This window comes from Anopheles gambiae, chromosome 3 (assembly GCF_943734735.2).
Source record: "Anopheles gambiae chromosome 3, idAnoGambNW_F1_1, whole genome shotgun sequence".
NCBI lineage: Eukaryota > Metazoa > Arthropoda > Insecta > Diptera > Culicidae > Anopheles > Anopheles gambiae.
The window spans coordinates 18,142,806-18,159,393 of NC_064602.1; the positions used below are offsets into that span (position 1 = coordinate 18,142,806).

The window sequence follows — 16,588 nt, forward strand, 5'->3', positions numbered from 1 at the left end:
GACCATTACCTTTACGCAAAGTAAATTATCTTCCTGCGGGTAAACATACGTAATACATCGGTAGAACCTTAAACAATCGTTAGGCGTTAGGCATTTGGGCAACTTTAATCACTGATGTATCGTATCAGTTTCAGAAACGTACAAATATATGTATGGGTTCGGTTAGAATCATTCGATGAAGCCCTTCTCCAGCCTTCGCTACTCTTTCTTTTTCGATCCAGCATGGAATCGATGCCGTCCGGCCTTGTAGTAGCAAGCGCATCTTTCCAATAGACCATCGAGCCGATGTGACTTGGGTCTCTATTCTCTCCTATTTAATAGCTACCTACACTCATGCAGCAGGGATAATGACAAGGTTTTATAAAAAAAAAGTTTAAGAAAACATCACCAACCAGTGATTTTGGAACCAAAAAACGATTTGGGTAATAAAACCAGAATTTAATTTAGAATGTTTAACTAACTATAACATAATCAACAGTTCCATTTATAAACCAAATTATGGAATTATAAATTATTTTTAAAATGTATTTAATACACACCGATACTTCAAATTAGCCAAAACTACGCTCTTACCATTGAAATAACTATATTTAAGGTTACATAAATAATACTAAAATGAACTAGCAAATCATTATAGGAAAAAACCCTAAAAACGATCAAGTTTTTTTTACAAATAATATCAATTTTGTGCCTTTTATCTGACAATCTATTTGTATTTGTCAATACAAACACAAAAACACTTCCAACACCTGAAACTGGACTGGTTATTACAGTTTGGTTTAAGTGGAATGAGCTTTCAAAATAAAGAAGTAATTTTATTTAATGGACATTTCATTTAACAAACCTCTATTCTTGATGCAGAAAGCAAAATGCTTCAAAAGCTTTTTCCTCCCTTTAATATGTGTGTTGTTGTTGGTCGATTTTAATGATTTTAATGATTTTAATGAAATAAACTCCATTATGAGCATCAATGCCAACAACCTTGCTGACGACGCACGATCAAGCATCCAAAAATCCCAAAAACCAACGTGCCACCGATGATGGCCACTTTCTAACGCGCCGTTTCCAAAACCAATCGTGTAAGATTAGATCGCCAACTAGTAGCGACTTGCAGCGGATGCCGTTAAAAGCCCACGACGTGTGCGGTTTTCCATCACGTCCACCGACATCGTGTCTTGCATCGATTTTCCTCGGCCGTCAAGGGAAAAAAAGCACACGGACAGTGGAACTCCAAAACTGCGTCTTTTCAATTCTGCTACTGTACATATACGTTTACACAGGCTTTATGTGCCTTAAAAAGGGAGGACAAGCCCCTTATGAATGGAAGGGGGAGAGAGCGCACGATTTATCATCCGAAAAACCGATCAGTCGAGTGCGTTGAGGTTTTTTTTGTTTCAGTGCTCGGAGCATCGGACTGACCTTCACACGGTTGGACACATCGACGCATATGGAGCCGACTTAGCCGAGGGCAGGAAAAAACAAAGCTTCAAAGTGCGACGTTACGACGGTTCAGATCGCCCCCAGGACGGGTGGAGGACGAAGGAGAAGAAAGTTGTGCAACCGGTCGGTGTGTCGGAGTGTCGATCGCAAACGTCGTAAACCGGCGTTACGGCGTAACGGTGTGGCTTACTCCTCCCTCCCAGCGCTGTATTGTTACCTCCGTCGCAGCCAAGAAGAGGCTGATGGTCGACGGTCAGCATCGCAGATTACGCATCGTACCGTGAAAAGTTTGGCTACAATCTACAGCGACGGACGTCAGAGTCGGGCAAGCACGCACGATCATACGCCGATACGATAAGGATCGTTACGGAGGGGCACTTGAAAATATTAGCAATCACGAAAGAAGATAGGAGCTATTTTTGGGAAGCGGAAAACATAATCTGCAACCCAGATTCGGATCGAAGATGATCGGAGCTACACCTTGTGATCATCATTGTGCGACCGTTTTCCCTTTGCTTTCGAACGTGTGCATGCCACACAAGTGCAAAAACTGATTTAAATGTGAAACAAACGACTCATGGTGGCGGTAGGCGACGAACCCGTTTTTTGTGTTATTATCGCTTTTTCTTCACTCACATGTGCACACCATTCACGATCACGCTCTGGAGCCGCTTTGACGGGTGTCTGGCGTGGAAAGTAAAAATAGGGTTCACATCAATTAAGGAAAACTGGAGCGTAGCCGTAGCCTAACCTACAATCTCGTTAGGGGCAATCCCCCTTTCGGAGGGAGAAGGAGATTATTGCAAATATTGCTGCACTCTTGAACGCATTCTTTGGCCCCGTTCGCGTCAGTGTGTCAGTCAGTGGCTGTCAGAGGCTGTGCAGAAAAAGGGCTTACATTGTGTAGTGTGCTCAAAGATACATAAAAACACACACAAACACACGTCGGGGACGGGAGATTGCAGATTTGAGCCACTCACCGCATTAGGGCAATGTCCGAGATCTTCAGATCCACCGGTCCGGACCAGGTACGATGCACGTAACAACTGGATTTGTTTACAGCTCGCCTCGCTAGCTGGTTGGGCGCCAGTTTCGGATCCGCAAAACTAGTAGTAGTGGTCCGCGTCGATGGCACTGCTGCAGTGGCGTCGTGTTTGATTGTGTGTATGATTGAACTGCTCCTGCTGCTCAGCTGGTCATCGACAGTGTGTTTGGAACGAACGAGGGGAGGGAACGTAACCCGTTCGTTACGTCAGTTCCTTCAGGAGATCGCGTGAAGGGGGCTTTGGAGTCGCAATTCGTCATTCGGAGCGGGCTGATCGGCTTTTGTGGATCAATGAACGTGGCAGTGGGCAAATGGGCTAGTAGTAATTATTTACCACGTTGTTTAGGCTTGGTGGAAAGGGCTTACACATGTGTTTTTCAGTTTAATTTGATTAATTCTAATAATTACAATCATTATCGTGCTGAACCTGTATAAGAGATATTCCAATAGAGTTCCAACCAGAGATATCGTTTGGCTTAGAGAGATACGGGTTAGCGTTTCATTTACCTACATTTTATAATAATATTAAAATAAGAACACCAGTTAATATGAGCAATAATGTTGCTTAGATTAAACTATATAAGAAGTTGAAATAAAACTTTTTGTCGATCCCCTGAGTTCTGGAAGACGCATTTCGTGATAGGCCTAGCATAAAAAGTATTTATGACAACTACAAATTTGTAATGGTTGGGAAGTTCCTCTACCTAAGGTCCGAGATATCTTCCAAAAACGATATTTGTAGGGAAATTCTGAGATGCACCATTTAATACGATCTTCAAAAACTAATGGGATCTAAACGAGTTAAAAAACGTACGAAATGAGAGGTACATTGTATACTGATAAGCTCGATAATTCTCTACTGCTGTGATATCTGAAGAATTTGAGAAGAGGATACGAATGCTCGAACAATGTTTCAGTGACACATTGCATGGCGAGCTAGATGTGTGGCCATCCAGAATTTGCTCAGCTAACATCTCTACGAGGCTTAACCACACAGTGATTTTTACCAGACGACAGATCGTTGTCGTGCCTGCAGCTAGCCTTGGAACGAATGACTTAGAGAATATCTGGTAATATGATCATGTCTATAGTAAGATCTCATTAAGGAAAAATTTAACGAAGAATAAGGAAGTATACAGCATACGTTCAAAAGTGCTCTTAGCTAAGGATCCTATGAGTCCATCCACGTCCAAATTATATGTGTGATAACGACATTAACTTCTCAAAAGGTACAGTTGTACATCATTCATGACGATATGTTACTTAGTAGATATAATAAGGCGTCAGACCATTATTAGGCCATTTTTGAGTATATCCTTATAACCTCTAAAATGAATTTTGGAATTACTTTTAAGAAATAACCTCTACCGCTTCATTGCTGAAACGATGAATTTTAGTGAAAGTATGGTAGCAAAGATCGAGAATCGTGTGCCATTTTGTTGCCCAACCAATGTTACAGAACAAGCCGGTGATTGACGTACAATTTCTTCTTACATTTTCCGCTCCGGTCCGCACTGCCAACATCCAACATAACTCATTACCCCCAGTGCACGATTGTGCAGTGCCGGTGCAGCTGACAGGCTGGTAGGCCCAATCCAATTGCAGCTGTGATAATCTGTTACCGAAGAAGCGATTCGATATTCGACAGCCGTGATCTCTGGCTGGCCTGTGCCTCGTGCCAGCCACACACTGTGTATGGTTTCTTCTTCCACCTGCTGCAGCCGTCGCTTTTTTCGCCAACTCGCTTCATGCTGCAACAGGCAAGTGAGGCTATTATGCAACACTTTCTTTCTTTCTTTCGCTCTAAGTTTTCCTATTCCCTTCCGCAACCGTCCGCCCGGGGAGTTACTCACACGGTGCGCCGGCCTGATTTGCACTACTTTCCACTCTCCGTCCAATTTGCCGCAGCCTCCGTCGATCGAGCATCGTGTTGAAGCAAAGCAAAAAAAAACAAAACCGCAAACACGAGGATATATAATTTTAATGTGTTGGGGAGCGCTGCGCGTTTGCGAATGTTTGAGCCCGTGTATGAGCGGTTCGGGTCGATTTGTTCGCACACCTCATTTGCGGGTTTTGCGTGCCACATTGATGCGGCTGGTGGCTGGATCGCGCCGCTGTGACATTGTGTGTGTGTGTGTATATATTTGTGTATGGGTTTGTGATTAGGGTTAGATCGCCGTAACTGATGCACTTGAGTAAGGCCGTTTGGTTCGCATCCTCGCGCTGCGCTGCGTGCTCGGGAGGATTTAATTAAAGCGCAGAAACCGTGAAGCAGTCGCTGGGTTGATTATTGTTTGACCCTACATATTTACACATAGACACACATACATGTAGATGTAATTATCCTATTGGTTTTAGTAATGGGGAGCAGGAGAGTGATTGCAAAAATGAAAAATACGTCACCTACGCAGGGGAAGTTAAGCTTGATAGGGGAAGATTAATGTTGATATATTATTACGATCGTTTACAGCAATGGGAATGACTTAAAATTTTGCTAATATGTTTGTTGTAATCATTTCCAAGTCCTTACTTATTTTTGTATAACACTCCTGAAACTTAATAAATTCGTAAACGGTTAGTTTATAGTCATATTATTTAGCTGTTTAAGTTAGGTTACAAAAAGAAACAGTTGTCGCAAATGGTTACTTTGAAGGGCTAAATAAAGATACTTGTGGTTGTATTAGATCTCATATTTATTATTGTATTAAATCGTAATACAAATACATAAAACTTCATTAAAAATTATATCACACAGCAGAAAACGGAGGATGCACCAAGGAACTGAGAAATTTTTAAATTAAAAAGTTAATAAATAAATTAACAACGAAATAAATAAATAAACAAATAAATAAATTACTTAATTTACTAGAAGGGACTGAACATAAATTAATAATACCGTTAGCTGTCCATCAGACGATCAGTGGGTTTTAAATAAGTCAATTTTAAATAAGTGTTTAGTATGATTAGCATCCTTGGAAATCTACTATTTTTTTCTTTATATAATCTGTGAGACATCTATTTTATTATGTTTTATTTATTTAGAGTATACTGGCTTATTTGCCCATATCACCAAGACAAATACAAATAAGCTTTAAATAAGGAAAATGTCCAACTAGCTTCTAAAACGTTAAGGAGGATAAAGAGAAGTACAGAAGCAGAAAAGATAATTAAACAAATCACGTAATTGAAAAAAAAAAATGAAAATATGAATTTTATGAATCTGAACTGAAGAATTGAAGGAGCCGGTCTCGTAGTACAGTCGTCAACTCGTACGACTTAACAACATGCCCGTCATGGGTTCAATCCCCAAATAGACCGCGCCGCCATACGTAGGACTGACTATCCTGCTATGGGGGGAAATCTATTAGTCACTGAAAGCCAAGCCCACAAGTGGGTACAGGCAGGCCTTGACCGACATCGGTTGTTGAGCCAAAGAAGAAGAAGAAGAAGAACTGAAGAATTATCTGATTTTAGAGTGAAAATCTATATTGAATTAGGAATTTTTACATCATAACTCGATAAAATTATCCACTGCCAAAACACAATTTTGAAGAGATTTCAAAAGATGCGAATATCTGCAATATGGACGAACATTACTGCTCCTACCTTAACTCGTCTTTATGGTGTAATCATTAACATGGTAGATTCACAACAAACCGATTCTACGTTCAAATCTGGACTGAGAGGAATTCACATGTCATGTCGCTATACATTGATCTTGTCAGTATAAGGGAAAACATAGTCCAATTGACTCTGTGAAATGGCATAAAGTTTCAAATAAAAATCATTATATAAATAAATGCTTCAGGCTATATATTGTCTCCGTTGAGCCACAAACACGTCTACAGAAGAGAGCAGAGAGAGCACTGTTGTCAACACTTTTGATCTATCCGCCTGTTACGACCGGTCATCGAATCGATTGGCATCAACCAGCAGATGCTGCATAACTTTGGCTGCACTTCTTGGTTGGCGAATATTGGTTCGCGATCCTCGTCACACCACGACAGGGGACTGAGTGTGTGTTTTGATGATTGGGAGATGTTTTATTACCATCAAACGCGGGATGTATCATCAAATCATTACTCGCCCATGTTCACACCGTGCACAATAGGTGTTGTGTGGCCCATTGCTTCGATATCTCTCTCTCTCTCTCTCTCTCTCTCTCTCTATCTTTCTCGCTCTCTTTCTTTTCATCTCTCTAAGCCTTTGCAATTACGGTGCAATTGCGCAGGGCTACGAAATTTAGCGTTTAGAAGGCGTCTGGCTGCGCGGGGTGCATCACCGTACCGATAAGGTTCATTAATCTAATTGCACTTTTTAAATGTGCTGTTTTTTTTTGCTTGCTTGATCGCTTGCCTGCTTGCCTACACGGCTCTTCGCCTTTCAGTTTTGTGCCTGTGGCACCTTTACCTTCCCATGCTCCCTTCGGGCCCTTGGTTTATTGTGATTGAAAGCAATGTTTATGGCGTGTGCGCGTTCGCCTTACCTCCAAAATGCTGAAAGGCGAACGAAAGCGCCCAGGGCTTCAGCCAGTGCCGATCGATGGGGCAAAACAGCGGATTGCTTAAGCGGGTCCGACCTGCTGGGTGCTTCTTTCGCCATGTTTCTAGATGTACGAAAGAAATGGTAAAGAAAAACAACAACAGAGAAATAGCTGTAACCGTGCTAACGTAAAACCGAAATGCCTAGCGAAAGGTACGTCAATTTGTGCACAGACGAGCACAAATTTGGCATCGGATGCAATGGCGTTTTGGGCGTGAGTTTTAGCGTTCAGTTCGTTATTATTTGTTTGATTTTTTTAGGCAGCGTAAATTGTTGAGGTTGAGCCATCATGCCACTGATGGCATGTTTGTTGGTAAGAGCAGTGTTTAGAAAGAAGCAATTAATTGGTAAAGGTTTTTATAAAATTGCATTAAAATAATTATTGTATGTATTCAATGGACTGATTGCATATAACACCTTCATATTATGCACAAAAATATACAAAATACAGTTGTGAAGAAAAAAGTTCACTTATTTAGTTTTATTTTTCTTGAGTTGTATTTAAGTTCCAAATAGCTTACACTTGCTATTGGAAGTAATAAGTAACGAGAAAATAAACAGGAATATAGCAACGAAAATAGAGCAAGATAATTCGAGAAATGCATATTTTAATAATGAGAGATGAAAAAAAAGAAAGAAAAAAAGAAAGAAAGAAAGAAAGAAAGAAAGCAAGGAAGAAAGAAAGAAAGAAAGGAATAAATAAAGAGAGAAAGAAAGAAAGAAAGAAAAAAAGAAAGAAAGAAAGAATGGAAGAAAATAATACAAATAAATAAATGAAAGAAATCGTATGAAAGAGTGGAAAACTCGAAGCAACACAAAACTAGAAATCATTCTACATAAAATAGAATGAAATAAAAATATTTATTTCTTCATATAGAACAATTATTAGATTTTTTTTACTGTTCTTCACAATCTTCAATCTTAGGAAAAAAACAATGACTCTAGGAACGACGCCAGTTTACTGAACCCAAAATAAAATTCGTTAGGATGATCACTAAGTTTCCCACATCTTTAACGAACCGTGTGGAGTTAAACTCTTCTTTTAATTTGAAATAAGCACTCTTTTTTCCGAACAGGTGAAGGTAGTCGCTACGCTTCGCTCTTCGCCTAACTCGATCGATCTTCCCAATTTATCTACCGATACAAGCCGATCACGATCAGAGAAGCGTTAGTGCCACGGTGCGCCCTCGGTGCTCGTTCGTGCCGGCCTGCGCTGTGTGCTAATCATGTTTCACCGGAAATTTACAGAGCGGAAATTCGCGCAACATTTGCCGGTTGAGATTTCGTCGATAGATTCGCTGTTTTTGCTGCGGCAGCAAGCGCTGATCGGTGTAAAGGAAAATCCAAAGCGACTTACCGGGCAGCTTGGAAGAAGTGAGACACACACACACGGTCGCTAAACCGCAGCTAGAAATCGATGAAAGTCTTGGAACGAAATGAGATGAGGCTGGAAGGGTAATGAACGGTGTAGTGTTTAATGAGGTTTGGGAGGAAATGTAGAGCGCTCAAACGTGCCCGCCTAATCCATCATGTTCGGTGAGATGGCAGAACATTACACATGCACATTGCGGGAATGGCGCTTGATTATGTCACCTGTGATCAGCATTTCACCCCCGGGCAAAATGACGATCGGTCGCTCGGGCGTGTATTAGAGAGCCAACGGGCACAGCAGGAGCTCGAAAGTGGCTCGACGTCATCTCGGTAGCTTGGGAGTTCCAACGGATGGACCGGCATGAGATCCATAGGCAGCTTAAATTGAAGGGAAAATTAGCTTTCGACTCGAGCTTCGCCTCAATTTCCAAACGCCGGCTGCAGGGAATTGAATTTCGGAACAGCCCCAATGCGATTCGGGTCAAGGCTGAACATCTCGACGATCTCTGGCTGAGCAGGGCACGGTTCGATCCACCGTTCCACGGAGGGGGAGCGAAAAACGGTCATATCGAAACCACTTGCGAACGGGGTGGATCAGTGTGACCGCGTTGGGAAATCTGTTATTTGGACGTGCGCACCGAAGGCAGAGATTTGATCACAGGAAACGTGTGCTTTTCGTTTGTACACTGTTGTCTTCGTCGTCTGAGGGGGCCAAGAAGAGAAATCTGATGGCGTTGGTGATGGTGTTGGTATTTTCTGTACTTTTCCTTTTTGCTGCAACTGCGGAAAACGGAAACTGCATACGAAATGGCGACAGCCACGTATGAGTGGACATGGCTGTGTGTGTGTGTATTAGTTAGCCTGAAGAAGCTGTTGCCTTGTGTGGAAGACCGGCGTGACCTTGCAGGATTTTAATTGCTGTTGTGGTCGCTTCATGCGCCCAAGGATGGCGCGTGTAGGAGGATGTTGTTTATGTTTGCTGATGGTTTTTGTTTTGCTTCTGTTTCGGCGGAAAGAAAACTTGAAAACTTACGACGACGCATTGAGGAAAACAAAAAGAATAACAAATGTGACAGATATAAACGGACAAGGACTGCACTTGAGCAGTGTCCTTCTTTCAATGATAGTGAGCTTGAGGCTCATGGTGTTTGCTGTGACATTTTTATCAGTAGATGACTTATTTTAGAGAACTTTCAATACAATCTTGCAGTATTAAATCAACCATATTAATGCTTCTTTTAGGGTGGACAAAACAGTCTCTACATGAAATGCTTGTGGTTGCGATAGTCATATCGATATGTTTTCAATATCTATTTGACCAGGATAATCGATCGAACATACGCTGATGCTCGTATAAATTGGAAAAGATCCTAGATCCTCATATCGTTCCTTTTAGCGATAGCAATCCCTATAAATCACACTTAAAATGTCTTGGGATCTCCGTAAGTAGGAAATATCATTGAAACACCTGATATCTGATTTCTTTGTGCTCTTATTGCTATATTTACCCTTTCCGACTGTTCTGGAGCTAGTCTATAGCAAATATATCCTTATATTTGTCATTATTCCACACAGTTGCTCTGGTCACTAACACTGTTCTTGTTGTTGTCAATATGTTTATTGTTTTAGGCTTGAATGTCCTCATTTTTCAATGTTTCCTTCGTGTTAGCTAAAGCAACTTCGTTTATTGTAGACTAGCTTATAGCCTCAATAATGTTATCATAAGTACTACAAACTGGTTGTTTCTTGTACAAACAAATCACAACCTTTGCTCTCTATTAGGGTTTTTACGATGTTGATATCACTAATAGTAAGTCGGAAAGCGGCTCGTTTCCGTTATGAAGCAGACAAGATGGTGGTTGATATCCGCAAAACTAAAATCATTTTTGGTTTTTGTAAAAATGATACACAAAAATATTTGAAATTTCATGTTACAGTGTCATGTTTATATGAGTATTTATTGTTCTCTTGTAAGGTACATTTAGAACTCCCAAAAGCTCTCTTTTTGTAAGGCTCAAATTATAATCAAAATGCCTAGAAAGCAATCAGGGCCTTGACTATCCATCTTCGAATTAAACTACATTAAATCAGTTCTGTTTATGCTAAAAATTGTCCACTATTTACTAAATTTACTCACCGAACATTTAATGTCATCATTTATGAGATATTAAACAACAAATAAATATTAATATTGCTGGTATGCAATTGGATTGTTTTATTGGATGTTTTGTTACAGGATGTACTGAAAACAGAACTTAATTTCCATGTCCAAATCATAAAACCCATGCTAACAAGTGCAACTCCATCCGCTATTTGTTCTTTCCCGCTGTTCTATGTAACTCAACATTGTTTCGTTTGATCGTACCGGTGAATGTACCACCAACCCTTGAAGCAGAAAATCAATTCAAAACGCAACACATCTCACTGAATAAAAAATAATAAAAAAACGAAAGTAGAAGAAAAAAAGCCACACATAAAAAAAAAACAGTTAAGCTTCGAAAATGGCAGACCAACTAGCGTTAGCTAACTTGAAAGCCAACGATGCTAGCGTCTATATTTCCGAAACCAAAATTCCTCGCATGGCTACCGAGGAGCATCTAAGCTAATGTTGGCTGTGCTGAATATTGGCGCTATGTGTATTCGCCGCAAGAACGGTTTGTGCCGGCAACAGCAACACGGCAATTCTATTGTTCCTAGCTGGCGTAGCTACGCGCCGCTTAAATCCGATTAACGCAATCAGAATCATCGAAACGGCCAGCTCGTCGGTTAGTTCACAGATTTGTTTTATGCATTCTGAACGCACCCAACCGCGATACGTTCGTGATGTTTAATCGAAAAAAGCTCCTTCAATCTGGCGTACTTCCTCCCTTCTTCGTCGTTTTCTGTCCAACGTCGACAAAAAAGGGCCGGTCTAGCGATTCCATTCCAGCGACTCATCAAAAGCATAAAATTTAGTGCAATAATAATTTGTGCTTCATCATCACCCCCGGAGGGGCCACCGGGAGAGGGGTGAGGTTTGGGTTGGTTGGGTTTTGGGGGTGGTGAAGCGGTGGAGCATGGTATGGCACACACAAAACACACCGTACAAACGCCATGAAGAAGGTGCACCGATCAGTACAGTCACCCTTTCTTTCTCGCTCGCTCTCTCGTCCATTTCTTACGATCGTTGAGATGCTTCAAAGACACGACATGAAGAGCCCCCCTCCCCCTCCCAAACAATGCGTATGTATTGCATGTGTAAGAGCGAAAGTTGAGCGGCTTTACTGCTCAGCGTTATATGCCAATGTGGACAACCCTCCTCTTTCCTTTTACCACCGGGGAGGCGATCGGATTATTGGTTCAGTGCACCGGGCGGATGGTGCAAACTTTTCTTCGCTCACAGCTGTTCGCTCCACATGAAACCTCCTTCCCTTTCCTCCCTCTCTCTACCTTACCGACCAACCAACACGAGACCCGAAGTGGGGATTTCCCCGGCGCCCGAAAACGCTCCGCTTTTCCGACTCTCTAGGCGCGATCGGTTTCGTTGAGCGCCCCTCTTCTTCTTTGGTACCGAGAAGCCCCGGCCGAGCGTTGTATATATACCGGTGCGTGCGGGCTTTTCAAATCAGTACCTACTTCGGTCTCGCTTGTTCTATACACTTTTTGCTCACAATGCGAATGGTATGTGTGTTTTAGTTACATTTACTTGGGGCAGTGAAAAGCTTGGTTTGAAGCATCAAACCAAGATCGGCAAAACCAGTTCAGTGACAATAAGCGAAAATACAAAAAATGGATACGAAAAGCAACAAACGCAAATGGATTAAGTGCACAGTGCTCACAGAGATCCTCAGAGAAGGAAATATAGTACATCTTGAAGGCTATTGGAGCCTACGTGGAAGTTAAATTGAAGTGATTCTGATAGATTGTGTCTAAATTTGAAAACAATCGTTCTTTGTAAAGTTCCAAAGTAGAGAAGAATTACCAAAAATGTTTGCTTTTCGTACTCCAAACTGTGATCTTTCGAAGTGTCTTCCAAAGAAATCCCAAGAACTCTTGAACTATCAGCTCCTAACGTGATGCTCACTGAAGTGGTTTTGTGATCTGTTTTTTTGCGGGGAATCCTCCAACCAAACCATTCCAGGATGTCATCTGACCGTCTGATGCTCACGCTCCTTTTCTCCGTCTTTACTTGCAGATCATAGTTCCTTGTTGTCTTGCCCTATTTGTGGCACTGGTCACATGCGAGGGTGACGTGAAAGCGGACTCGAAGGCGGAGGAAACCCAAGTAGAGGCGAAGGAATCGCAGAACCTGGAGAAGCGCGGCCTGCACTCCTCCTTTGGCGATTTCGGCCATGACTTCGGTGGACACGATGAGCATCACCATCACCACGAGCACATCAAGACGGTGACGATTGAGAAGAAGATCCCGGTGCCGTACACCGTCGAGAAGCACGTCCCGTACACGGTCGAGAAGAAGGTGCCGTACGAGGTGAAGGTCCCGATCCCGCAGCCCTACATCGTCGAGAAGAAGGTGCCGGTGCACTACAAGGAAGTGGTGAAATACCCAGTCCACGTCCCGGCTCCGTACACCGTCGAGAAGAAGGTGCCGTACGAGGTGAAGTACCCGGTCGACAAGCCGTACGAGGTGAAGGTACATGTCCCGCAGCCCTACACCGTCGAGAAGAAGGTCCCGTACGAGGTGAAGGTGCCGGTCCCGGTCCCGTACACCGTCGAGAAGAAGGTCCCGTACGAGGTGAAGGTTGAGGTGCCCGTCCCCAAGCCGTACACCGTCATCAAGAAGGTGCCGTACGAGGTGAAGGTCCCGGTCGACAAGCCGTACAAGGTGGAAGTCCCGAAACCGTACCCGGTGGAGGTCCCGAAACCCTACCCAGTTGTCGTGGAGAAGAAGGTCCCGTACGAGGTGAAGGTTCCGGTCGACAAGCCCTACAAGGTGGAGGTGCCCAAGCCGTACAAGGTGGAAGTTAAGGTGCCGTACCCAGCCCCGTACACCGTCGAGAAGAAGGTCCCGTACACCGTGGAGAAGCCGATCCCGTACGAGGTGAAGGTCCCGATCGACAAGCCGTACCCGGTGTACAAGGAAGTTAAGGTGCCGGTCGAGAAGGAGGTCCCGTACCCGGTGAAGGTCCCGTATCACGTACCAGTCCATGTTCACAAAGAAGAACACCATGATCATTCGTATGAACACCACGAACACGATCTGCACTAAATCCTGAGCTGTATCCTGTATCCCCCTTACAACAAACCCCCCCTCCCCAAACTTGTTATTCTAGTTAGTTGTTGATCATTTCAGTATGCAGCAGGTGGACGCGCTACAGCAACCAAAAGCGCTGAATGTTCCTGTCGTCCACCGGGGCTGTCATACGGGAAAGGAAAACCAACCGCCTCTGTGTGTGTGCGTTTCGCCTCATAATACCTAAGACCGAGCTGTACATGTAGATGTTTATTTCATAATGTTTTTCATCCATCCACCATACCATACCACAACTCACCTCAAAACACCTCAGACATCACACTCCGGTGGAGTTGTGCGATCCCCAAAAAAAACAAACACAACGAAGCCGCTCATTTTACATTTTACGATCGACCGTTTTGCGGGATCGAGAGTTTTGCAGCAAAAGGGTCAGCAGGAGCCACAGGGAAGTGATTGATGCCTTCTTGCCACCCTCCATTCGGATGTGTTCCATCAGCGCTGATGATCCCAGCTACTGTTCTGAGGATAAATCTCGCCGGCTCATCCGTGTGATACAGGGGGGAAGTTGGTTTGATCCTTCCCCTGTTCGAGCTTCCCGATGCTCCCCAAGGCACGCTCCCGGGAAGAGATTGTTTCCCCAAATGAGTTTTTGTTTTACCAAAGCGAATGAATTTAGTTTTGCGCTGTTTGTTTTTCGTTTTTGCTTGTTCGAGATCAACCGGTTGGATAATTGATTTCAAGTTTTTGTTTGTTTTATACTAGCTTTGAGCTTTTTTTGTTTGTTAAATGTTGTTTTATACCAAAAAAGAAAATCGCCCCAGAACCAACAGTTTCACAAGAAAAAATAACCCTGATGCATAAATACGGGAGGATAATGGAAAAAAAAACGCCAGCCAGATCCAAGTTGAGAGATAAAGATGCTATAGAGACCAGGAGCAAAAAACCCGAACTCAAGCGAAACCGAGTGTTATCGATCGATGTGATATGTTTGAAATAAAAACAAAATGTTGAAAAAGAAATAACAAAACTGAGTTATTATTTATAAGTAAAAAAAGGAACCAGCAAATGAAAGTGAGAAAAAGAAATGTGAAAGAAAACAAAACAAATGAAAAAGAAAATCAACAACACATTACCAATGCATAGCAATCAAAACACAAACAAAACAAAACAAAACCAAACAAAAACTACAACAAACTCAACGCAAACATTTCCTTCTTCTTCGACTAATTGTAATTGCATTTGATTGGCTTAATGCGGAAGACGATCGGTAGCGATCGATGACCGTGGTTGGGTGTGGTAATAATAATAATAATAGAGATGGCAAACCGAAGCAATCTGACACCAAAACAGCAATCTTTACAAATTTCAGCTGATTTGCAACACAATCAAAGCCCAAATGGAGCTTCACTTTCGTAAGAGATGAAAGAAAAACAGGCTTAACGCTTTTATTTTCTTTCTACCCCTACCTGTACCCCTTTTGTGGTATGAAAATGGCATCAAATGGAGATCGAACCAGATCGAGCGATGTGTTTGAATGTGTGTATAGGCATTACAAAAATAAAGGCCCCCGTTCGTTATGTAATCCCTACCGTAAACATAATGTGGCGCATGGCGCGAAACGTCCGCCGCGATCGACCTACTGAACGACACACACTCTCTGCAGTGCGGTGAATGAACCCACAGTGTGGATGCAGCAGGAAGCAGGTTTAGGCACCGACCATCGAGTGCACTTACACGGTGCAGCATCTTGCACGAGTGGCTTAAGCCTCTACGGCACAAGCACCAAAGGAAAGGGACGTTTAGCACTTCATGCACACGCTTTCGGTACTTGCTTGCTCTGCAGAGCGATGCAGTGGGGGCGGGTGCAGTGATTGGAATGATGACGATGGTGGCGATGATAATAATAAATAAAAGAAACAATAAAGGAAGGTAGCAACCGCCTCAGCTGCCGCGACTAACGGGCTAGCCCCAAGGGCGATGGAGAAAGAGGGCAAAGAAAGCGCCTACTTATGCTGTAACCGTGTGTGCACACGCGACCAGTGTGCACACGCGATCACCACCTCCACGGATCGCTCGTGTCCACTATGCTCAAGTGAAATGAGGGGAAAACACAGCCAAAACAAAGCACGATCATATTAGCGGCCCGGTGGGCCTACGTACGCTACATTTGGAGCGGCTGTACGATTACGCGTTTAGCTGAGCTTTCCGTGCGCGTGGCGAGCTTTTGCTTGCGATGCTGGCAAACGTACAGCGATGATGGTGGGCGGTTGTGGGTGTTGTAAGCTGAAGCAGGGGGCAGTGTGTGGATTATGGTATGCTTACTTTGTTCGTGAAGATGCTTGCTGCCCTGCCGTGCCCCACCGTGCACAACGTTCGTCGGCCGCTTGGAGCAACCGCTGTGGAGTGTAGCTAATTACGCATTTCTCACATAACAGAGCGTCTGTCGCTGTAATCCGCAAGCACGGCGATGCTTCGTGTTTGTGTCTGTGGATGGTTTTGTTCGGATCGTACCAATTTAGTTACTTTTCACCGAATGTTATGCATTTTTTTAAGGGTTTCTTTGTGCCGTCCTCGTCTGGGAGGGTGTATACGGTGAGTTGGTGGAATTGAATCAATTAGGCTGGTTTGCTTTTCACTTAATTATGATGTCTTTGTGTGCGTTGGGTTGCTTATTTCCTCTATGTTAATTGAATTAAAAAGTTGGTTGGGATCTTAGTACATTGTTATGTTATGTTAGTTGAGTTTGCTCGATACTAATTTTTACTAACAGTTTGTCTGTCAGCGTTATGACAAAATAAGACAATCAAAAAATTATGAAACCTCAAATGGCCAACAAATGGCTGTGGTGGAATGTATATTGTTACTTTTTAGATTCCTTATTTGTACAAAGATGCTTTGAAAAATCGCTTCCAGCTACATTAAATATGTTAAGAACATATTTTAAGTACATGAGGATCACATTTCAATAAATAAATTATGATTAACAGCTGAACTTGTAC

The 16,588-nt window shown here is 42.9% G+C and overlaps 1 protein-coding gene across 1 annotated transcript; it reads left to right on the plus strand.

Moving 5' to 3' along the window:
- The first annotated feature begins 11,946 nt into the window (after positions 1–11,946).
- Positions 11,947–14,616, plus strand: LOC133393628 (skin secretory protein xP2). Its single transcript, XM_061659287.1, has 2 exons — positions 11,947–12,058; positions 12,573–14,616. Exons 1-2 carry the CDS (start codon positions 12,050–12,052, stop codon positions 13,602–13,604), a joined length of 1,041 nt encoding a protein of 346 aa, XP_061515271.1. The 5' UTR covers positions 11,947–12,049; the 3' UTR covers positions 13,605–14,616.
- Positions 14,617–16,588: the final 1,972 nt, after the last annotated feature.